The sequence below is a fragment of the Haliotis rubra genome, unplaced genomic scaffold, assembly GCF_003918875.1.
Source record: "Haliotis rubra isolate DU_JTF1 unplaced genomic scaffold, ASM391887v1 Scf446, whole genome shotgun sequence".
In the NCBI taxonomy this organism is placed as follows: domain Eukaryota; kingdom Metazoa; phylum Mollusca; class Gastropoda; order Lepetellida; family Haliotidae; genus Haliotis; species Haliotis rubra.
Window position 1 is genome coordinate 617521 of NW_025767131.1, and position 25245 is coordinate 642765.

The 25245-nt window shown below is 39.5% G+C and overlaps 1 protein-coding gene across 1 annotated transcript in view; it reads right to left on the reverse strand.

The window, feature by feature from the left end:
• Positions 1 to 690: 690 nt before the first annotated feature.
• The window catches only part of LOC124289671 (buccalin-like), a 39666-nt gene continuing 15111 nt past the window's right edge, over positions 691 to 25245 (reverse strand). Inside the window, exons 2-3 of the mRNA XM_046726279.1 lie at positions 2649 to 4010; positions 691 to 1551 (exon numbers count right to left, since the gene is read on the reverse strand). Of these exons, the coding sequence (XP_046582235.1) occupies positions 1525 to 1551; positions 2649 to 3995 (1374 nt within the window). The 5' untranslated portion in view covers positions 3996 to 4010 and the 3' untranslated portion in view covers positions 691 to 1524. The remainder of the gene's footprint in view (positions 1552 to 2648; positions 4011 to 25245) is intronic.

Consider the following 25245-nt stretch of genomic DNA (forward strand, 5'->3'; position numbering starts at 1 on the left):
TTCTTCATTGATTGGCACACGGCGGGTGCAAAGGATTCAACTTATATATAACTAAAAACATTACCCAAAAAGTATACGTGCGTACGTGCGGGTATGTTTGTAGGTATGTATGCATGCATTGCAAATTAGTATGAAATTGAGCACACGATCACTACAAACTTTGCGGAAGGAAAACATACACTATTGCGTACATTCTTTCATCGGCACAGTGGTTGAAATCATGTACAGTGATACTGAGAATGTTCATTGCAGATAAGCATATGTTAACATTTTTAACGACATCGTCCATTGAAATGTAACATCTGTTTGATATGTGTCCAATTAGGCCGTATAATGCAGGTTAAACACGTATACTGTACATGCATCCATCTTGCGTTTATAATGGTCGTTAGATTATATTCGCTTTGAAGTTTAGTCAGTAAATATCATATATATACGTAAATACATTTGTGTTGGATTGTTGTTGATGTTGAAGAGTCTATTGGTGTACATGTATATTACTTAACTGATGTGGATTCACTTGGTAAACCCATTTCTGGTGTTCCCCGCCGTGATATTGCTGGAATATTGCTAAAAGCGGCGTAAAACCAAACTCACCCACCACCACTTCTTTCATTCTAGGCAGATTAGCATACGGTCAATTTGTTTAATCAACGCCAATGCCATTTATAAAGATCACAAACACACATCCTTTGTGCGCATGCTTTCGGTTTAATCGTTACGTCATAATGTTCACCTAAAAACTTTGTTTGAGAAAGTTACTCTTAAGTCGTAGATAATATATTATATTCAAAATTACTTTATTCAGATCAGTATTTACATATTATATACATTTCTAAGGCAATAATTAAATTATTTCATATCTTCTTAAAAAAGCATGCGACAAACCAAAAACAATGCAATCATTCGCTGAATTGAAACCCGGAGCGGTTAAGTCACGAACAAAACATAACATGAAAATGATTTTTTTTTGTGGATTTTAAGGAAGAAAAGTAGTCAGACATAATCGTTTAAATCTGTAAAAGAACGTCTAAATGAAAATTACACAGAAACATAATGACAAATCATACTTGGTACGTGAAAACGAACCATGTGACCATTTCCTATCTGTGTCTTCAACATTAAAATAATTTCTTACGCAAAAATAATGACAGAATGATTTTCAGTGAGATTATTTGCTGTATTTACCGAAAGTGTCATGTCAGCAACTTTAGCTATTCCTCGAAACATCCTTCAACATGTAATTAAGACGAAAGATTGGTCAAGGATGCCAACGTCATAAATCGACCTTGAAAACACAACGGTCACCCAACAAATACAAAATTACTCAACGTAAGTTAATACGGTATACGACTAGGTTGAAATCAGGAGTAGACTGTGGGGTCGTCCAATGGTATGATGGTAGAGAACAATGAAAATCACTTCCCTTGTTAATGGACAAAGTCGAGTTATGTTGGATTTGTGTCTGTAGGACACTTACGTTGTGTCGGCAGTTTCATTTCTTCCACTTCAGGAAGAATGTTATTAGGATGCGTCTTGGGACGAGAAATTCTGAAAAGAAAAAAAATACATTAGTAATGGCGGTAAAATAGACTCCAGCATGTGTGTCAGAGGGGTTCATATAAACATATTAAAGATGTGTTATGCTATCCATTTTGACGTAAATGATATCCTTTCCCCAGCTTTGGCAGTCTAATTGAGCACCTTGATAACGAAATAATTTCATTGGCACCAAAAACCTGCATTGTTATATATCATTATGCGTGCCTGAGTCTGTAAATATTTTACGATGAAGAAAAGTATGAGAAGCTCACTCATCCGTTGTGTGTGTACTGAAGCTAGGTAAATACCCAGTTACCTATATGTACATTCACTTACGTAAAACTTAACCTTGTATGTCGTAATATATTTTGCAGAGGAACCGACGTACAAAACCTCTTATAAATGCCGAGACGAATACAATGTATTACCGCATTTCAAAGGGTCTTTTAATCATATTTTATATCCAGTTTGACAATTCATTTGCGGTTCGAGGCTGCCTTTTGATGTGTACGTTAAGTGGCAGCATGAACTATTTCAAATCATAAACCAGAAATAATGACGTAGATGTCTTTCTAATAACAATTTTACCTCACAGGGAATGCAAATGAGCCAAACAATGTAATAATAGGGTGCCAAGAGGCTTTTGGCAAACTGCATATTGAACGTTCGAAAAACGCGGAACAGACACAGTGTATATCCCCAGTGGCTTAGGAAAAATGACATTTTGCAATCCACTTAATCTCTCTTTGATTATCAAATTGACTGTCCTATCGACATTGTCTATCTCCGAATCCAAATATTCAAACAATCGAAAATGATAGATGGAATAGATTTTATCAATTTACATGTGACAAAATGACGGTTGCAGAAAGCAAAAGAAACCAGATGTGGTTCTCATTGTGTATGTTAAAAATGTTTTTTGTGTGAAATATCAGCACTTACCAATACCCAAACGTATATGTGCACCGTTTGATGAAAAGACAATATCTCCTAATTTGAATTAGTTGCAATAGTGCTGTATCACTAAATCATTGTTGTCGGGAACATGTTTTGTCAAGACTATGAGTGGTTGCAAAACCGTGTGTTCACTGTTTGCTTGTACTTACGTCTGAGTCTACTTGCTCGGCCGATCTCTTGGCTATTTGGGCAGCAAAGGACTTATCCATTCTCTTCCCCAGTCGTGCTCCGAACATACGTGAGTCAATTTGCCGTTTTCCTATACTGCCACGGAATGCCATAGGGTCTACTCCCCTCTTTGCGTCAACATCAGAACCGTCCCTCTTCCCGAGTTGTGCATTAAAACCATAGGAATCCATTCTCCTTTTTCCTAGCTGCCCGGCAAATCCAAGGGAATCAACGCCCCTCTTTCCAAGGGTTCCAGCAAAGCCATATCCATCCATGCCCCTTTTCCCAAGCTGCCCAGCAAAACCAAGACTGTCAACAACTTGACGCTTTCCAAGTTGTCCGGCATAACCGAAACTGTCCATTCCTCTCTTGCCAAGCTGTCCCATGAACCCATAATGATCTACTCCGCGTTTGCCAAGCTGACTTGCAAAGGCAAACCTGTCAACGGCCTTTTTCCCTAACTGACCTGCGAATCCCATTCTGTCCATTGCCCGCTTCCCGAGTTGACTCGCAAACCCAAACTTGTCCATAGCCCTCTTGCCAAGCTGACTGGCAAATCCAAAATTGTCCATACCTCGTTTACCGAGTTGACTTGCATATCCGAACTTGTCCATAGCTCTTTTCCCAAGCTGACTTGCAAATCCGAACTTGTCCATGGCTCGTTTACCCAGCTGTCCAGCGAATCCCAAATTGTCCATTCCTCGTTTACCAAGTGTTCCAGCGAAACCAAGACTATCCATTCCACGTTTACCAAGAGTTCCAGCAAAGCCCAAATGATCCATTCCACGCTTACCAAGCTGTCCTGCAAATCCTAAATTGTCCATTCCACGCTTACCAAGTTGTCCTGCAAATCCTAAATTATCCATTCGTCGCTTTCCAAGTTGTCCAGCAAATCCTAAATTATCCATTCCTCGCTTTCCAAGCTGTCCAGCAAATCCTAAATTATCCATTCCTCGCTTTCCAAGTTGTCCCGCATAGCCAAAATTATCCATTCCTCGTTTTCCAAGAGTTCCGGCAAATCCTAGACGATCCATGCCTCTCTTACCTAACCGGCCACCAAAGAGGATTGGGTCAAACCGTCGTTTTCCCAGAGTTCCAGAAAAACCTAGTTTGTCCACTGTTTGACGTTTATCGTCATTATTGTTTGTGTCATATACTGATTTGCTCACATCCTCGAAATACCCATCATTGTCTACATTGTCTTTCCCCTCACTTTCACTGGCCTCATCTGGTGTTTGTGGAACAACTACATCTTCGGCCTGGGTTGATGACGCCAAGAGAATATATGTAATTAATCCTAGGCAGAAAGGTGTCATTCTTAACAGCATCGTTCCTTGGTGTACCTGAAACAAACAATAAATGTTAGAACGAAACGCAAATAGAATATATCTGCTTGATAAGTCCTCATAGATTGGTTACAGTTGGTGTAGTTGATTAATGTCATCGTTAAGAAATAATGCAGAAACATGTATCTTAAAGAGAATCATGTTACAGAACAGATTTTCTGAACGCCTGGTTAAAATCGTATTTTTCAGCCACTAACCAGAAGTGATAGGTTTCTCCTTAAGACTCTACACTACCGACTGATGGCTTTAAAAAGACATTGCGTAGCGGGTAATTAGCAGGCGTCATAAACATATGCAAAATCTAGTTAATTGTTCACCTGAAATAATTCGGGAACGTATCATACAAGGCAAAATAGGGACTTGCATCGGACCTAATTTTTGTCACTGAAGCATCAAATTTCGAAATGCCCTCTATATATAGTAAATCGTTCTTACTGATCCAATTTCTCAAAGAAGTTAGATCCTTTTGTGTAAATCTTTCACGTACGAAACAAAAAAGCTATTGCTTATATTGTTCGCAGCAGAAGATTGAAGGATGATCCATGGTCTTAGGCTTTTCAGGTTCCTTACAATAGCACTTGTACAAATCATCCCGTTTATGCTTTTGCTGTATGTAGTATTAATATCACCAAAGGGGCAAATGTTTTTCGCCTGAACACAATTGTGCTTAAGCAACCTTATGCGGGCACGATATATTATGATACTCGTCCCACATCTATATCCATTAACCCTTTCAATTGTAAGAAATGTACGCTTGGATCTATCCAAGATCACGGATCTTCAGAAATACATATTCAGTATACATTCAATCAGTCAAGAGTTTGAATGATCGGGATAAGATGGGTTGAACATGTACCCGCGTTTCGTTGATAGATGTGCACAAAACGGGTATCGAATGGACTGGCTCTGTGACCTATCTTATTTCGTATTATCATTCCCCGAATGGCTCTGATCGTTGACTTGATAGGTCACCTGACCCAAACATCCAAGTGCGATTAGAAAACAATCCAAAGTGCTGTAGATTGCCTCAACTCACTCATTCGCGTACAGTTCAGGCTTCTCATATTTTCTCGTGGAATACGGCTCGCATAACAACTATTCCCATGATGAGTGGTTTCTGTGAACATCATGACGGCCAAAGTGATGACAGGCCTAATTGGAAGCGAAGCAATAAGCTGTCATAGCTACTGGCTCATCAAAGATTCTTCATGCCTTTACAGGGTTTCATATGGACCTATATGAATGGCAGAAACCTCTGATAGTTGCGCTCAGGTTTGACGTTGGGTCAGACACATAAAGGACGCACGTCGTATGCATAGATGTCAGTTTCAAGCACGTATTCATCAAAATGAGTGACAATTAAATAGCAATGTCAGAGAGTTCCTATTAAATACGGTCTGTCAATCAAATTTGACCTGAGACCTTGTACAAACCTTATCTAGCCGCCACATGTGCTTTAATGCATGGAGTTCAAATACATTAACTCCTTCACAGAACATTGATGTAAATGTCAAGGAAAGATACATGATGATAGCTATGACATTCAATGGGGGACCAGATACAAGCATATTGTTTCATTTTTTGTCACTTCCATTATCCTTTTTGAACTTCTGGCGCATCTTGTTTCTATGTGTTATTAATTAATAGTTTGTCTCCGGTCACGTAATCGTAGTAATACCGTTTAGCTCTTGATAATTCTGCAAACTTGATATGGTCATGTTAAACGTGCTCTATCGCAATTGAAATGAGAGGTGTTATGCTCCATATATACCTATTGCTGCGAATACGCACCAGACAAATAAATACTCCCAAAGTATATCTGTCAACCATTTATCAACAGTTGAGTCAGGCAGAAAATACGCCACTTAGCATCAAGACGTTTCCCGATCATGAATTCCCGATATTCCGTTCTTGATGACATGAATGAATAGTTGCATGCACCAAATGACCACCGTATGTGTATCGAATTGTAGAATAGAACCATAATGTGCAATGCGCGAAAGGTCAATCGAAATTAAAGATGTATTGGTGGGAATGAATACAGAGATACTGTCGCATGTAAGGAATAATTACCTAACTGATGTCGATTCACTTAATATTAAACGTCAGCGCCAGAGAATAATCAGTCTCAATTACCCAGATTACAGATTCCGCTGGGCGTTAAAAGCAGAATAGATGAGAAAATATATGAATGGGTAACGGGAAATAATTTATGACACCAGGTGTTCATAAAAAGGGTAAATTAACACAGCGAATATTATGTATGATTATTACATTTACTTATGCATCTTCTTGAAAGGTATAAATCTGTGAAAATTACATAAGTGAATAAAGAGAACATACAATTTGGTCTATTTCCAGAAACTAAGTAGGTATGCATTATTTTGGTGAATACTTTTAATTCACAGATGTCTCTTTCTTACATATGTGCGTCCTGTATTCACCATAAACAGCGCGACTGTTTACTTATCTACTTAGACAAATACCAATTCCTAATGGCTATTAATCATGATGATCCGAAGATTTGTCATAAAGGATAACTTTCGTGACACAAATCATAGCGGCAAACACCAATTTGCAGCCATCATTTTATTATGCCTCTAAGTCTTTCGTGTTTTATATTGATTCTTGTATCACCATGTGTTTGTTTCTGCGTGGAACGGCAGTGACTGGTACTCAAGTGTCAATTCCCTGTCGACCAGCGATTTTGGTGAAAGCATGTTAAGGAAAACATAATTTCAAATGATTGTGACTATCAGGTGATCAACTGGATCTAATCCAGGTAATTTCCAATCAACTGGACAAATTGAATAGATTGTGTTTGAAAGGAATGGATTGTAAAGTCATTTTGTTTCATTTGGAACCCAAAACAGAACTATAGTTGTCATTTCTTTTCTCAATTTTTAGGATGTGATAGGAAACTGCCTTCATTTCAACTAATGATATAAAGAGATGGTGCTATTTACCATTTATTTTGAGTGCTTTCCTCTGACAAAATGGTCATCTTAACGGTAATGTTGTTATAGGATCTATTTGACAGTCAGCTGCTAATGCCCTTATACATCAGTTATCAGTGCCAATCATGTACATTGCAACAAAACACTAAGACTGATGAAGAGATGGATCGATGACTCAAGTGATGTCCGAACAATCAGATCCAGCAGATCCTTTATTTGACACAACGTCCTAATCCTTCAGATGGGGTGATTATGAACGGATGAAGGCAACAAAGCTGACATGGTGACACAGCATTCCATCGTCACAAGTGTGACGCGATTTCGAAGGCTCGGGGCATAGTGAGTGATTTCAGATAAACGCAGCTATGAACGATATTTCAATAATAACGCCGCTTGCTCAGCTTCATGTTGAAGGATAACAGGAAGTGATGCGTGTTATGATGTAAAAGAGGAAGCTAATTAAACACGGGGTGAACCGAGATTAGACTGACTGACTGAGTTTGGTTTTACGCCGCTTTAAGCAATATTACAGCAACATCACGGCGGGGGACACCAGAAATGGGCTTCACACATTGTACCCATGTGGGGATTCGAACCCGGGTCTTCGGCGTGACGAGCCAACGCTTTAACCACTAGGCTACCCCACCGCCCCGAACCGAGATTAGAACCATGATCACATGTTCCTGGTACATGTAAGGGACCTAACTACTTACCATGAAAAGAGGTGCGAGAAGAACAATATCAGTTGCGCTGAGGATACAACATATGGCACCAACGATAAGAGTGAAGAACGGTTCATACGTTGTAGAGGGTAAAACCCCTTGATACACCGATTTGAAGAGGCTACCGGCTGTGTATAATCCGTACTATTCCTGTGCACAGTCGAATCGTGAGTTTAACATTCTCATCTCTCTTGGGATTACGGATAAGAACACGTCCACAGAAACCTATCCTTCGAGGTGACGTATTCAGGTTTCAGGCTGGATGACTTGGTTGATTGCGTGTCTGAATGTCTGGTCGAGACTCGATTGCAATTAGTTACAAGCCACAATCACATTGCTGGTATATTGCAGAGTGTAGCGTTCACCATCCAGTACATCAACGAAATCAAACCAGCTACCAAACTGATGAAAAGGGTATTTATATATTTTCTTTGTTCAACAACACCCTACTGCAACTCCAATTTTGTAACCGCTATGACTGAAATGTTGTCCCATTTCGATGAACGAGATGGGGACATTAATACATGCAATATTGATCACTGCATGTCAAATGTCCAGCGTCATTTGACAATATGCAGTCCTATATATTGTATTTGTTCGGATTTCTTTCGTCGTAGTCTATGTCTTTTTTTTTAATTTTAAAAAAGGTCTTGAAATCTTAAATAAGAAGCTGGACGGTACAGACATTCTGTTAAATTGTTCACTCAGAACAACCATGACCCTGGTTCAATCATGTGATGTCCATGGCTGGTGTATCCGGACGTGATGTTGCTTGGACATTGCCGAAAGCAGCCTCACATCATACCCAGTCATTCCAACTGTTAATGTTAGCACCGATACTCCATACACGATCCCATCTATACAGGTCCTACGAGGTCTCAGAATGGATCAGGAAGTCAGATTCGGTGACAGTGTTATAATATATACAGATTCGAGTATATATTTTCGTACGTCATATACACGAATATGTAACACTGCCAAGTCCGGACGCTGCGAATTTGTGTAGGTTTATGGAAGTACAAGCCCCAAGAGATTGGTTTGGTTAGCTTTTCGAATACACTAGAATCCCTTGTAAGTTATCCTTGACATACATGATACATTGTAGTAAGCCCACAGACAAAAGAATATTTGAAGTCCGGAACTAGTTGGAACTGTTGAAGTTCAGACCCTTGGTTCTTCTCGTGTACACTTGGTGTCATCAGTAGCTTCCTCGGTGATCCACTGTTTCTCCTGTTATATCATATGCTTCGTAAATTATGGAACGGGTGTGTCATATTCCCGCCCTACAGCTGGGTCTAAAACGTGTCATGAATGTATACTCCCTTAGCAAAAGGGGATTCGTCGCAAAATAATTAAATTCAAAAGACAGTCCTACATATACATCTCATGAAACTTGTCAGAGAATGTAATTAGTATAAATATACGATCACGCTACCGCATCGGCTTCACTGAAATCACTATTTACATCTTGCGTTTCTTATGTCGTTCTAAACTAGATTTCCAGTTAACTCTGAAACTGTTCTTGGGCAAGGCCTTTATTGCTTGTTCATACCATCACTTAATGGCAGCTTCGTCGTTTGCTTCTTGCATATTGCATGCATGTCTGGTCTCATCGACTATAAACTGGAATTTAATTTGATAAATCTTCTTTCTTTAGATCCGACAGGCCTAATGTTACAGACACTGAATGAAAGAGACTAGGATTCCGATTGCCGTCATCGAAGACACACAGGGACCTATTGGAAGAACAGCCAATAGTGGCTCGAGCGAATTTCATTAGTTGAGAAGTAACGCCATTAACGGGAGAAACTTTAGGCTAATTTTCACTATTGGTACCTACATGTTCTGGAACTCTACTGATTAGTTGTGTTCAATATCACCCACGTTTCATCTTCCATACTTCTTCCGAACATGAGCGAATACATGTCGGTGTACAATGTTGACATCGAAAGTGATTAACACAGTAGTTACCATAACATGCAGTTATTGCGAAAGTATGATTACTTGCATAACTTGTAGCCCTTGTGATATTTCAGCGCATATTTGCATAATTTCGACTGTATTCAGTCGTATTGAAATCTTAGAGTCCAGTTATATTGCGCTAAATCCACAGCGAAAGCATAACGCAGACAGTTATTACCCCACACAATCCAAGTTGCCTGTGAGGCGCTAGCCTGTGAGGCGCTAGAAGGTTACCGGTTACCCATTTTCTGCTGTCTTAATTAGATGTTTTAGTGCGAGATATAGGTGGTAATACATTGAATCTAAACACTTGAAGACGCTCTTGTATTAACGTCATCTGTGTAATAAACAACAATCAGTTGAGTTGCTTCACTCATGTCCTGTGTTCCAACCCTATCAAATGTACTACGTCTAAATCTTTGTCGTGTCAAATTTCCGCTTGCAAGCACCCACAACTGCCTGGATGTGTTCGCCAAGGAGTTGAATTTCAGATTATGTTTCTTGGTAGGTCTCCTACATAGACGGGCGGTGGGGTGGCCTAGTGGTTAAAGCGTTCGCTCGTCACGCCGAAGACCCGGATTCGATTCCCCACATGGGCCTAATGTGTGAAGCCCATTTCTGGTGTCCCCCGCCGTGATATTGCTGGAATATTGCTAAAAGCGGCGTAAAATCAAACTCACTCCTACATAGACAAAATGCGTGATACCGTAACAATATTCAATGACTCCTTGGTTTCGTTGCTCTTTAGTCAGATGTCTATAGCTACAGCCAAGGAAACTAGAGGTTTCATTATGGCTGTTGGGCGTACTATGAGTCCAATGATGTTGAAATGGGCTTTAGGTTCATTCATAACCAGCTGTTCATTCTTTGATTTTGTTGCCATGATGAAAACAATCTCGTGGGGCGATAAAGGAAATATATGACTGTAAAAGAAAGCTTGTGTCCAATAACAGCATGTTAGAAAAGGCGTCAAACCATGTGAAAGTTCTCAAAACACAAAACCTTGACACACAATGGGACAACAATATCACTCAGTCTCTCACTTGCCGATCAAAGGATCGAGACACTGAACATCAAAAACGGCGCGGCAGATATATTCCTTATATGTGAATCTAGTAATCTACATCAGAACATAAATCTTCGAAGTTCATTTGCTGTTGATAGACGGGGTTCGCAAAGAGCAAAGGTGGACAAAGGAAGACTACAGGCACATGGCGCAAGTATAGATTAGTGGGCTCATCAACAAGGTTCAAGATGAACGCCTTCAACTCCCAGAAATTAATCTTGACCTTTCCTCACTATCGGGGATGATCAAAGGGGAGTTCTCGTCATGTAAAGGAGGTTCAACGGCATCCAGGAGCCACTCGTATATCATTGGGCAGTCATTGTCCGCGAAGTAATTCCCACACAGACCTGTCTACCGTGTGTCAACATTGAGCTTTGTGGTCCGAAGAATTAAACGACCTCTGTGAACAAAGGACATACTTGGACAAGCGCTTATTGCATTTTGAATCTCATCCTCATTATTTGGACACTTATATCATGTGTAGGTGTTCAGATAATGGTGTCCCTTATTTTGTATGGTGTCTAATGGACTGGTCCACAGTTCAAGTATGCTTTGGAAAAAACACCTGATATATGACATATGCTGCATTTGTAATGTTCTAAGTTGAATCTCCACTTATCATTTTGGTTGCATCACATACAAACATAAAAAACAAAGCATATCAACAACACGTTGTTATGTATTTCTGTATTTACCATTCCAATGTCAGGATTAGGTAAGTTTTTATTTTATCTATATTTGACTGGGACACGTTGACCGGAACAGCAATGCATCATTTCGTATTTCTTCTAAAAATATTACAGAGTTGATTAAGTTGGAAGTGTTTGTTTCCCGTGGATCAAAACAACAAGTCTGGTGCAAGGATATCACCGATTCAGATAAATCTGTCTGGATAGACAGCTACCAGGGATTGTCTGAACAAATAGTGCCAGACCGAAATCAAAGTGCAGCATAGAATTGATGAATCATTTACCGTGTCAATTAAATACTGTTCGTCTCGCCTGAGGCCGGTTCCCATTGCAGTTGCCGTGAAGGATTTCTTACTTTGACGATATCTGTCATTGGACATTCTCTTTAATTTGTTTTGCAGGTATTCTTACACGATCAATCAAGGATGAAGGGCTTCGGTGGCCTGTGATCAGTCACATATCGTCGTTTAGAGCGAGTAGCTTGTGGAACGTTACACTATGGATAGAACTGTGATTGAGCATCGTGTAGATGTATGTCGACGTTCACGTAGGATGCGATCAACTACTGATGTAATACCCTAAATAAATTCCTCTGTCACATCATTGACAACAGTTCCATTTCGTGCTCAAGTTCGTTCATTAATCTTTTTTTATGGAGTGTAATATGTCTAATTAGAAAGGTCCTAGTATTCGCAGTGCAGGAATAGACAAGTTGGTGTGGTAGACTTGTTAAAGCGTTCAATGTCCCACATGGGTTTAATGTGTGAACACCAATTCTGATGCCCCGACGTTATACTGCTGGAATATTGCTAACCGCGGCATAAAACCCATTTCACTCACTCACTAGACTCCATAACTTGAAGACTCACGTATCACAGATTAACTGTTAATGTGGCCTCACTCATGCACTTACTTGTTGACAATACCCACAAGGACTATGCATCATGTGTACCGAATATTACCCCACTATGTTGAGTAAAGATATTTCTAATCCTGAAATATAGCGAGCCTTTAAGTAACAAACAACAGCCTAATGCTGACTTACTGATCAGCAAAACTACACTACACGAAATAGCCATTTTTTTCATTTGGAAAAGCAACAAGTAAATACACATAATTCATGCCTTATAACATCAAAATGTCAAAATAAATGGGTAGTTATTGTAATTTTATTCTATGGTTTGCTACTTAAAATACTGAATACAGTACATAATGGCTAGATGATATACATACATCATAATATCGTCAACTGAAACAACATCTCATAGAAAGATTTATGGACTTGATGTCCGGGAACGATATTGTTACAGAAAAACGACGGTAATTACATTTCTAATCTTCTTTCATTTACAGCCACATTTACATTTACAAGCTTTGACTTGCACTGAAATGTTTTAAAAAGTCACAATCTATTGTGAATGTCATACAAAAGACTGAATAGGTCCTTTATTCCTAGAAAAAAACATAGTAGCATTTACATTGCTTCGAGAACCCATACCACGCCATTCAAGAATGGGAAATGTCAAGGGGATCTCAATATAACCAGCGAAAATAACCACGTTTTCGCCAAACACAGTGGCTCTAAAAAGCAATTACACAGGTGACGTACTGCCTGATGAGTGAGTGACATAATGCAGGTAATTGTTAAGTGGGAGTGCTAATAGTGGTAGATCTGTACTCTTTATATATGGTACTTGCGCTGAAACAAATGCCCCTGCAATTCAAAGGTTGCCTCTTTAAAGGACAGAGGTTAGCGTTCGATGACTATCTGACACTGAGTTAACGCCTAGGCGCTGATGTATGTTGTGCTTATATGGCCAAAGGATTGAGTGAATGTGTTTTTTCGTCAGTTAGATATACAAGTTATATCCCGGCATATATGTTAGCGAGGGATGAAATATAAGGCTTTAGACAGAGAAGCGCACCAGGACATTATTGCGCTGACAAACATACACACAATCGGGACGGCCCGAGATCCGAACCACAATAACAGATTTGTCCAAGGAACGCAACTTTGCAACGACCTGGCTACCTGTGTCAGTTATGGCCAAAGGAATAGTGTAGAATACATCATGGAGTGTAGGGGCGGAGGGGTAGCATAGTGGTTAAAGCGCTCGCTCGTCACGCCGAAGGCCCGCCTCGATTCCCCACATGGGTACAATGTGTGAACCCATTTCTTGTGTCCCTCGCAGAGATATTGCTGGAATATTGGTAAAAGCGGCGTAAAACCACACTCACTCACTCACTCATGGTGTGTAATCAGGCCCCTTGGGAAGCCGAGGGGGATATTCACATACAAACAGTGTGTTGACCCCAGTATTTTAACTGCAGGTACGCTAGTCCAGTTGATACCGTTTCCATCATTACGTGATTTCAAAGGCCCATTCCATTCGATTTCTCACATTGTCTTTTTCTCACATTAACTTCTTGCCACTTTGCAACAACTAAAATAAGAAGGGCGAAGTTTCCGTAATCAGCAGATATATTTGTTTACAGCCGAGCGCATTGAACGTCTCTGTCTGTAGGATCATGATGAGAGTGTGTGTATGAATGCCGGTCTCTTGCGTATGAATCAGCTACGTACAAAATTCAAACTGGAGGCACCAAGTCTGAACCTACTGGAATATTGCATAAAGGGAACATTGAAATTATCTGTAATCTCATAACTCTTGTAGATAGTAAGTACCAAAGGGACTGCATTCTTTAGACGAATATTTTGTTCGAACCATGTGAGACATATGTTGCCTTGTCCGTGCAACGGGGGCATTTATGTCACCTTCCAGCCGAAATGTAACAGTTCCGATGTTTTGTATTGTACACAATTCTTCCTGAGATAACATTCGAGTCTTATTGTCGGGTTGTTTGATGTCATTTATATTGTGTTCTCCGGTCAGATTATTGTAATTATGTCAATTTGTAATGGCTATGCTATTTGAGGACTAATAAGTGGGGGCTTTCATGTCGGGTAGCAAGATTATAGATGAAAGCTTGCTGCAAAACAAAATGGGCTTATTTATACTCTGCTTTTCTCTTTTTTGCAGTTTGTGCATTCTGTGACGACTACATCATGTACTGATGTAACCCGTTCCGAAAGACACGTATTGTGCTCACCTTATCTTGTGATCCCTTTGTGGGATACGACTCGACAGTATTTTAAACTTGTCATACGAATTAAAGGTATGGCAAAGCTGGTTACTGTCGGCACAAGATACATCACCTGTCATTATGTACCCATGAAGATATGGGTTAGAATTGGTCTTCAGAAACCCATGTTTGTTGTAGAAGGCGACTAGCGAGATCAGATGGTCAGGCTCGCAGACGTGGTTGAAACAATCAATTGTGTAGATCGATGCTCATTATGTTGATCACCGGATTGTCTGGTCCAGACTCCATTATTTACAGACCGCTGGAATATTGCTGAGGTGCGTGTGTGTGTTTGTGTGTGTGTGTGTGTGTGTGTGTGTGTGTGTGTGTGCGCGCGCGCGTGCGTGTGACCACTTGGCTACAGTGGGTCTTGGGAGCATTAAGACAGAGTTTACCTTATCAACAGTCCATATTCTGTAACATGTTCTCTTTACTGAATAACAGTGAGTTGAAATAAATGGTTTCCAGAAATGAAACTGTTGGTGGATCAGGATATATGAAATAATGTGAGATATGACTTTTTACGAGTGTTAATGAGCAGCAGCTATGTTGCCTGCTTTAGATTTGAGAAAAACTCGGTCCTTGTCTGCGTTCTAGGTGTATTTTCTGGTTTTGCTGAGCGTTTGCAAATGAATATCGACGACTACGCACTCGAGTCGATACTATGGATTCGTATTGTTTGTAGACCCATCCATTAGTAAAAGGTACAAGGGTCGTTGGATTTCTTTCAAGGACACGGGATACCGCCTTCGCACTTGAGAAGTCCAGTGGTTCTTGAAGGGGGGCCAGCACATCTTCCAAATCAATGACATCTTTTGGCCTTCTCCATTAACACGCGCACTCACTCACAAACACGGAATTGAATCCAGCAATACTGACTGGCGCCACAAAGCTCATCATCATTGTAATTAGATGCGCCACAAACATCATTTTGCTGACCATTCCCAATAGCAATGCTTGATTTGGTATCATTAACATAACGATAATGAAAAGATTAATCAGTTATTTGTGCAAATTCGATGCGCCGCACCATGTCTGCAATGAACATATGAGTGTTATGCGAAATTCTGCTTCCTGGAACAAAGTTGTACGAGTTTGATTACTAATGTGATTGTGAAATCTGTTTGTCCCAGGAGTTTCTAGATGTTTCCATAACTTTCTATGGCTTTCTTTACGCAGTATTGTCTTTTGTCCAAAATTTTGAATATGGTATTCTATTCTGGACATCTCTTATTCCAAAGAATGGAATGTTTGGTAATGTGTCGAAACAGCTCATGGAACAGTATTTTGTCAACATCCTGATGTTTAACAATCTGACTTAATGTATAACAATCACCACTGAACAGGATCATGACACTATCTACCAACAATACAGGATCTGACATATAGATGGAATATTGCTCTTTGCAAGATGTTTAAGACTTCACTGATCCGTGAAGATCCGGGTTAGAATTGGTCTTCAGCAACCCATGCTTGTCGTAAGAGGCGACTAACGGGATCAGGTGGTCAGACTCGCTGACTTGGTTGACACATGTCATCGTACCCCAATTGCGTAGATCGATGCTCATGTTGTTGATCACTGGATTGTCTGGTCCAGACTCGATTATTTACAAACCTCCGTCATATAGCTGGCATATTGAGTGCGGCGTAAAACTCATCTCACTCACTCAGACTTCACTAAGTCATAAAAACGTGGCCTAGTTGGACTCGGACAGATGGCACATGAATAATGTGTGAGGCCTTTTTGTTAAAGCTGTCTACTCGGTGTTATACCTCAATACTGCAAATCCTGTATTAAGTACCAGGGGGTGAATGTTGAATATTATTAGAGTGACCATCGGAACAGGACTAATTATGGCAGGAAACAACATGACCACTGGGAAATGGTTATTTCTGACTGAACACCTGAGGGGGTTGGAATACGGCCATAGCTAATTCTGTGTACGTCAGAACTCAAGTCCGTTCATTCGTGGCAATGGAATTGCATGTTAATTATGAACCTGTTTGTATGAACATTGATCCAGTAAACGAGTGCTAAGAATGATCACGTTACAATTCTTTTGACAAAATTAATATAATGACAAAGTTTCGTACAACAGATTATGGATATTTTTTATAGAGTTCCCAGACACTGGTGCCTGATAATAGGTGCTATTTACTTGACGATGATGAAGATGAGATTGAAATGATGTAACATTCCAAGAGCATACGAATAATGAATTCGGTTTCCAATGGAATATATGTATCTCTATGCTACCGACAGTGATTAGCTCAGTATGAATAACGGATGTTTAATCAATTTGATGAATATTTGTTTTGGACTATCTAACTTCTCCGAGCTGAAGGATTAAATGCAAAGTGTTTCAGTTACCGAGCATAGTATCTTGATGAATAACAACTGACTTTGAATAACTTTTACTTATGCAAAAATGCATGGGAAAAAGGCATTATTTTCATTTTACAACAGTGCTTTCTATTGTTATGAGAACATTCTTCCATGTGTATATTTACTGATGCTGAAGCACACCTTTAATTCAGCTGTGAATACTATCAATATGAGATAAGAGCCTGTGAAAATAACATCTCTTGCATGAGAACTGAAGTTCCTTCCGACCAAAACACTGTGGTCTGTTGTCTGCATACTCAGGGTCTGATTTAGTGTAGTTGTAACTCGTTATTCGCGGAAGGATAAATTACCTCGTGTCAATCAATGCCTTCCGTTGCCTATCCACCACACTTGCAAATTGCAGTCGCTGGCCATTTTCCCTTCACAAAAGACTAAAATTGTAGTACATGGCACGAGCTCTTCAAGAATTAGTCCATTATCCGTCGTCCAAGGAGAGATTATTATGCGTTGTAGTCCCCTCTCCACAAGATAATTTGTTTTGCCGCAGTTACGTATAGATCACGAGAGTGACATAAAGATTAACGTATTACCATGGGAAGGATAAACAGGTCCTTAATATTAACCTTTCCTAGACACACACAAATTAGAGAGGACTTAGTCTTAACAATCTGTCTGTTCACGAAATATGTGAAATATATTTGTTTCCTTAATATATGTCTCAGCGGCACGCACTGTCATTTCGTATTTTTTAAATGAAGTCTTGGGCCGGAAATACTTTAAAAAAATCAAAACAAATCAATATGTTCTCGATTAATCTAAATATCAATGTAATATGGTCTCGGTTGTACATACATGTTCGTGTAACGAACCTTTGACAATGACACGGGGAATTCCATATCAAATATTCAGATTTTAGTTTTCTTATCGGATTTTAAACACACAAAAAGAACTTTACAGGGAGATAATAAACAGATAAGGAAACACCTAACGCTGAAAGAATGAACAACGTTATCACAAAACGCAGGCCCAAGGAATGTCGGTCTATTTTATTCTCTACTGATATTGAATGTTTCCAGGGGAACGTGTATCGTTTATGCGGTGTGTTAGATGCAAAGATGCCAATGTTACCCGCCGACTCAATATCCTGGTGGTCAATTGGCAATCATCTCCAAGCAAATTACCCTGTTGGTGTTGGGGAGGTCACTTAATGACGCTTTGGTCAGCCTTACATTACCACGTAAATCAATGTCACGGACCTGTGTGCAGGTGCAAACTGTCTGTTTAGAGAGCCACGGGGTTTTTACGATGTGTGGAGAGCGTGATACAGGGATTTGGCCATTTGCACGAAGTTCTGATTAACTTAATCGTTCATAATGCGAATGAAACGAACGTTTATGTTTGTTTGTCATTACAAACATATGAGCGGACTACATCTGCTTTTTCTTACTCTCATATCTGCCTTAAAACAAATCATTACATCAAATAAAATATATTTTTTTGTTTATATACATTCCCGTGTGTATGAAATGGGCTCTTTGTTAACACCTACGCCAAATACTAGTATGTACAGTAACCATTTATTACATGCTCTACAAGGATCTGTTGTCACTGTTATCAAGACTACATGTTTTCATTTATCAATCACTTCAGTGTTTACACGTCCAGAATCTATACACCCACAGGCGGAATGGGCTTCCAAGTCTCCGCGACGCTGCACTACACTGTGATCCATCCCTAAGGCTCTCCCGAAAGAAATCTGATCATGGGTTCCAGTTCCGGTTGGTCATGATTGTTGTTTCGAGGTATGCGAGATTCTTACCACTACTAGAGGTTTTAAGTAAAATTGTACTTAAAACTTTCTAAGATCCTTTGAAGTTTAACTTAAATACTTTTTAAAGTGCCGTTTTTCCACATTCACTCATGATATATTTTTCATTTCTTTCATATTGCTAAGGCCTACCTTCACACATCGTGTCTTGTCAGAAACGCCTTTGTCAACGATGGAAGATAAATGTCATATGAAGTTTTCTGAGAAAGCAACACGTTAAATACTGGAGTTCTGCAAAGATACTACCCACTTGTAATTCGTGGATAGATGATGATTTAAGCAAGACGTAAACATTTCACATGATGCGTATTGTGTGTGAATGTGTAACTACTGCGGGATGTCATTGGGCTCGCACTATAACACAGGTATTTGACCAGAAAAATGCAGTAAGCTACGCTTGTGACATGTGTCATGAAATTTTCTATATAAGTACCACTACCTATAAGGAGATGTCAATCACAATTTCACAAATTCATATATAGATCTATGTACAATGTACATTGTAGGAAGACTGAAAGTGACAAAAAGACGAATAGTATCTTTAACACTAGTACTGTTTAACAGGGTGATGACTTCTGCTGTCAAATATTCAGCCTTCGCCTTATTCAACATTCATTCAGGTCCAGCAGCTCTTGAATTGCTCTTCCTAACGTTTATTTTATTGTTTTATCCACCTTGTTCCAAATGGAGTAAAAGGTTCCAAATCTTGATTCAGGTGAACTATTGATTTGTCAATGCATGTGCGTTCTACATGTGTCCTTAGCGGGGCAGGTATACATTCCCCTTTTTATCGAACATCTGGTATCGTTACTGTGTTTCGTATTCACATATAGTCCACAAGCACAATGGAATTACTTTTAGCAGCCATCTCTTATGGTTCTGGAAACAGTTCTATTGCTTGTATTTATTGGACGTCTACAATAAGTCTTCAATATAAAAGATCACGCTTTGAAACGTCCACGAACGAGCAAGCGTGTTTCAGCAATGTAGAAAAAGGTGAGACTTGCGCCCTTCTGTCTTTTCACTCACATTACGTCATGAACTAGCTAATGTAATATTGAAACCTGCGTTACACTCATTCACTGACTCACTCACTCATTGACTCACTATATGTTTCATCAGTATATCTTTTTACTTGAGGGTTATCTTTCCTTCAAACCATCGCTTTCCCTCATTCTGTGTCTTCCCTCGATTCATCAAAGCATTTTTTCGGTATCTGTTTCTCTTTCTTCCTTTTATTTAGAATCCTTTTTATATCTGAGATTACATGTTCCCGACCGCATCACATATCAGAACATGGAGCTACATTGGCAACGCCGTCGATTAAAGTATATACTGTTTGATAGAGACGCAGCCTATAAAAATGAATATGCTTGTGAAAGTCAAGATTGTTTGCTTTGCTCTTGCATGTAGCTCTTATGCGGCATATGTGGTGTGTGGTATTGGTTTATTGACTCCCAAAGCCAACATATCCCTCTCTGGGTACACATTCTTCCAGCCAAGAAATCCATAGAAATTCAATTTCATTTACTTGTGTTTAAAAAGCAAGGGTGCACAAACTTTCATTTCACGGCAAATTTACCAGACAAGCAGAAAACCTGACTGAACAGAACGGAACCATGTCAGTAACCTCTTCTTTCGAATTCATTTGTCAGCAAAATTGATCCGCTACTTCAAATTTACGTGGCGTTTATTACACATTTGATAGACGATGCTACAAAAATGGGTTTGGAGAAAATACTGTTTCTATTTGCTCACGGTTGAAGAAACAAAGAACTTTGCTTAGGGACGTAAAACCTTCAACATGCAGTGATATTTGGATTTTCCGTTATCGGCATTATATTTCATTATTTTTGAAAGACATGATCTCGTGATGACATATTGTCAATATATAAAAAAGATGTATTTATGTTCATGCCATGCTACAAACGTCGGTCAATTTCATTTCCAAATGACTCCTCCATAGAACGTGCCGACGTTTTGCTCGACCGTGTCAATTGGAATCTCTCGCAACAAAGGAGAAATGTCAAGTTGAATGTGTTAGCTAAAAGAGCATTGCTTTGAGAGACTTAAAATGGACGTGAAACATGTCTATTTAGCCACTGAAGCATTGGTTAATAGTAATCCCATTGGGTGTTTATTTCCAGATTTTTCCACCGCAAAGCTGTAATCGTTTGCCCTCTCGCCAAAAATACATACATATTGGCACTTTTAGTGCTTGATTAAAGAGTCAACGCACGCTATGTCGGATAGATACCTAGGTTTCAAAGCAACAGAACACAGATGGTGCAGTTAAATGGGCAGACAACGTACACATATGCCGGTAAGATGTTATATCACTCGATCTTACGATGAAACCTCGTTGGTTCAGACCCAAGTTTAGTCCAGAAACCCAGATCTCCACGTGATGCATATGAAGAACAGACATGGATATGCAATGGACATTATTTGATCACACTGGTTCGTGGATACGTTCAACGCTTCATTAAGCTGTTTACTAGTTAGTACCTTTCTTATGTCTTAATAGTTGTTCATAAACTTGTCTTAGAGCAAAATTCGTGTCTTTTTACAATGAGAATTTGATAAAACATTACAAGCCATTGCACAACATGCAGTGGCGCAATTTTATAAGTCCTAATACAATATATTCAATTTGGCAGGCCTGTGAAAACGTCGAAAGTTCATTTTGGTGCCAATATACCCTGAAGAAAGGCAGAGGAAACAGACGATTAGCTTGTAACTGATAATATTTCACTGAATCATCATGGTCAACCCAATCGCAACTGTTTGCATCTTTCGCCTCCGCAGTCCAGCAGATAGAGCGTCTGTGATTGCGGCTTTAAGGCTACCTGAGAGGCTGCTGGTGTAGGAGAGCAGGTAGACAACACTCAATTATTGTTCAACAAGACTATGGGCGTAACCACTCTGGTCATGTTCACAAGCCGCCCGTCCTTGGATCAGAATAACGTTGGTCGACAGCGGTCCAGAACGTCCTACATCAGACCATGGAACAAAGACATGCTATGGCCAGTATACTACAATGAAGCTATTAACTCCGAGTTTATTTCGGGGCCCAAACCCTAATCTCCATGCTTAAATACACCTCCAATAACGCCTGTTACTCTAAACGGCGAATGATACATTTTGTCATACAAAATACATAATTCGTAAATGCCGATAGAAAATGCGAAATAATTCCCTAAAATGATAACAAAAGTAGTAATTACATTTCCCTTTGTCATTTTATAACAATCCTTTCGTATGTGTGAAAGAACCGCTGTTTGATTAAAATACTAGAACATCCACAAGGAAAAATCTTTTGTATGACATTCTGGCCCCTTCCCACGCACGACCTAGAACTGAGAGGAATAAACTAGAAATTATATGCCTTCAGTGTTATCATACAGGAATACAAACAGAATAAACTAATTAGAAAGCTTTAAGCAAATACGTCTGATATCATGTATCATTCAAAACGCATACTAAGCAGAGCCTGCATCTTATAAGAACATTAACGACTGTCAACTCCCATCACTTTACCATAAATCCTTCACTCTTTATTATAATACCATATTAGATAACAACATGTTTCAACACGCATCAGCTATTTGGATAGCATAATTAGATCACGTGACCACCAGATGCCAGATTTACCACTGATGAAATCTTATTAGTGCTTGACCATTGCTTCAACGAGACCTTAAGGCCAGATAGATCAAAGCTGGCTGCAGTTACGGCCGTGGCAGTTATGCTACGCATTGCATGCCGGAGAGAAGTAAATGCGACACTAAAATACTACTTTGGAAGATAAAAATTCAATAAATCACGCCTGTCCATTGACAATAACAGCTGTCCGACTAGCGGTATTCAAAAGTCCGTGCGAACACAACGTAAACATCTGAAGGATGTCAAACAGCATTAATGATGTAATGGCCTTAGTATCATGGGATATGTTTTTGTCTTAAGTGCATCCCAAGATAAATAGTAATAACATGGTTCATGTCATGATTGTTACTATTTTACTCATATATTCGCAGACACCTGGTGTCGTCACTGATTGTCCGTTATTCATTCAAAGAGTTTTCAATATAGCGTTACGTCCAGAGGAAACTGTTACGGTGGATAATTGACACTGGTGATTTTCTGACTTTGACGTTTAAAACAGGCATATCAGGTAACTGGCGGAACTGAAAAAGAGTCATTACAGCACTCCTCGGCATTAAGAATTTAATTTGAATATGTCAGTGATGAAACATATCATGTAACGTCAAGGGATTACTGACTGATTTATTTGAAAAGTTAACTGACTCCTCATAACCCATAATGATATTTCAAACGCATCATTATGTTTTAATGAAAAGAATGCCAATAGTATGTGGTAATTACAATCAGTCTTGTAATGTGAGCTTCAAACAAGAATGAAAACTCCTAATCATGTTTATCTTATTTCGGTTACAATATTCTTTGTATCATATGTTAGTGATCTCCAAAATGAGGAATGTTGGGCTGAGACAGATGATCACACACGCCTGGACATGTTGCATGAAGAATACTTTCATCAGTGTAGAGAATATAAACCAATTATATCAGTTTCACGAACGCGTGGTTCACACTAGCCCTAAGCTTGACTCAAAAGACAAACATCACAGTCATCAAATGTCTGTAAATCACTCCAAGTATTGCGAAATATTGTAAGATACTATTCGTGATATATGCCTATCATAGCACCCTTTGCACAAACAGGCATTACAACCGGAACGTGATTGGACGAGAGACAAGACTAGCCTCAAGGCCCTTCCGCTATGTCAGATGGTACAAATTACGAATTGGTGCTACGAATCCGGAAGGAAGAGAATTTACTCTCTTGCCGTTTATCGGCAGCATAAACCCGTGGCAAACCATTTGTTTGCATGGGGGAGGAATGGCTTTTCGCATTAGAAGGAGTGTCACATTTGGTGAATACTCGTGTTAATTTCCGGCCGCGAAACTTATCAGGCTTTAGTGTCCAGCGCTCCTACTTTTAAGGTAAAGCGCAAATGGACACCGTGAAGAATACTATTCTACTTGACCCTTGCTCTGCGAAAAGGATATTTGAACACAGTTCGTCTTCGGCCAAACCAATATTTGCCAAAGATGAAATATTTGTCTCCAGAGTATTGACTTGGAAAAATGAACTCCTGAAGGAAATTGTTCCAAGATTATAAGAGACAGTGCTTACGTTAGCGTTATGAAATGATGATAGCATTGCACTCCTAGACTCTTTTCTCGACTGATTAATCTTTCTGACCACAGGATACGTGACCTTTGAATGATATATGGATTTGAAGACGTTTACGCTACTGCTTGGTGGAAATCTGGCTCTGGCCATGATGACCCATATTCAAACGTCTGTGGACGTGCCCACTGCGCATACTAAGTGCATAAATGCAGTCACAGCACAGAACACGCCCCTCTTTTTCTCGTTATGCGATAAATTTCACGAGGCATTGTTATACTTCTTTCAAACATATATCAAGAATGGGACAAGTCGAATGACAAAACCAATCATAAGGGCCCCTTTGGGCCCACGTTTTTATGATATTTGAAAATGAGGATATCTTTGACCTTTGTCGTTGGCTTCCATAACGGAGGATGCTAGATTATCGATAGTTGCTAAAAGTAGTTAAGATCACAAGGGTGTTCTTACAATGAGTAAGAAACATGTATTTTATTAAACCAAGAAATTGTCTTGCACAGATGTTTAGTCAGGATAATATTAAAGCACAGAACACTGACTGACTGACTGAGTTTAGTTTCACGCCGCTTTTAGCAATATTCCAGCAACATCACGGCAGGGGACACCAGAAATGGGCTTCACACATTGTACCCATGTGGGGATTCGAACCCGGGTCTTCGGCTTGACGAGCCAACGTTTTAACCACTAGACTACCCCACCGCCCCAAAGCACAGAACAATTAGTCATGATGATGATGTTCAAGTTCAAGAAACCACACAGATTTTTAGATAAATGTTGTTGGATGTACGAATCTAATTACAAAATGGAAGTCTGGAACGTGTTAACCCAAAGTCCACGGCCACCGTTCCACAAACGTATCGAGTTACTACGAGAGGCGTTGGTCCATATTTAAGTAAGGAATTTATAATCGCCTCAGTGCTAGGAATTCTTTGTGGAACTGGATCCTCGGGAAGACTGCATTTAGGTGGAGTTTGGAGGATGTCATTCCAAAGCGCCAATGCAGAGTATGTCCAGTCCATACAGAAAATCACCCCAAACGATTTCTCGATATATTGATTTAAGTTTCAAGGTGGTATGATTTGCAACAACTTTGATTAATTTCGAAGCAGATTTTACAGAAGTGTTGTTTATTATATGTCAACCGAACGTAAGGAAGTAAAATCAGCAGGCGCTATGTTTCTATTAATTTCACACTGGAACCACAACATATCGGTATTCTGCTACAACGTTGACAAAGTGATATTTCCCAATATTCCAGCTATTCAGGTCCTTTTGATTATT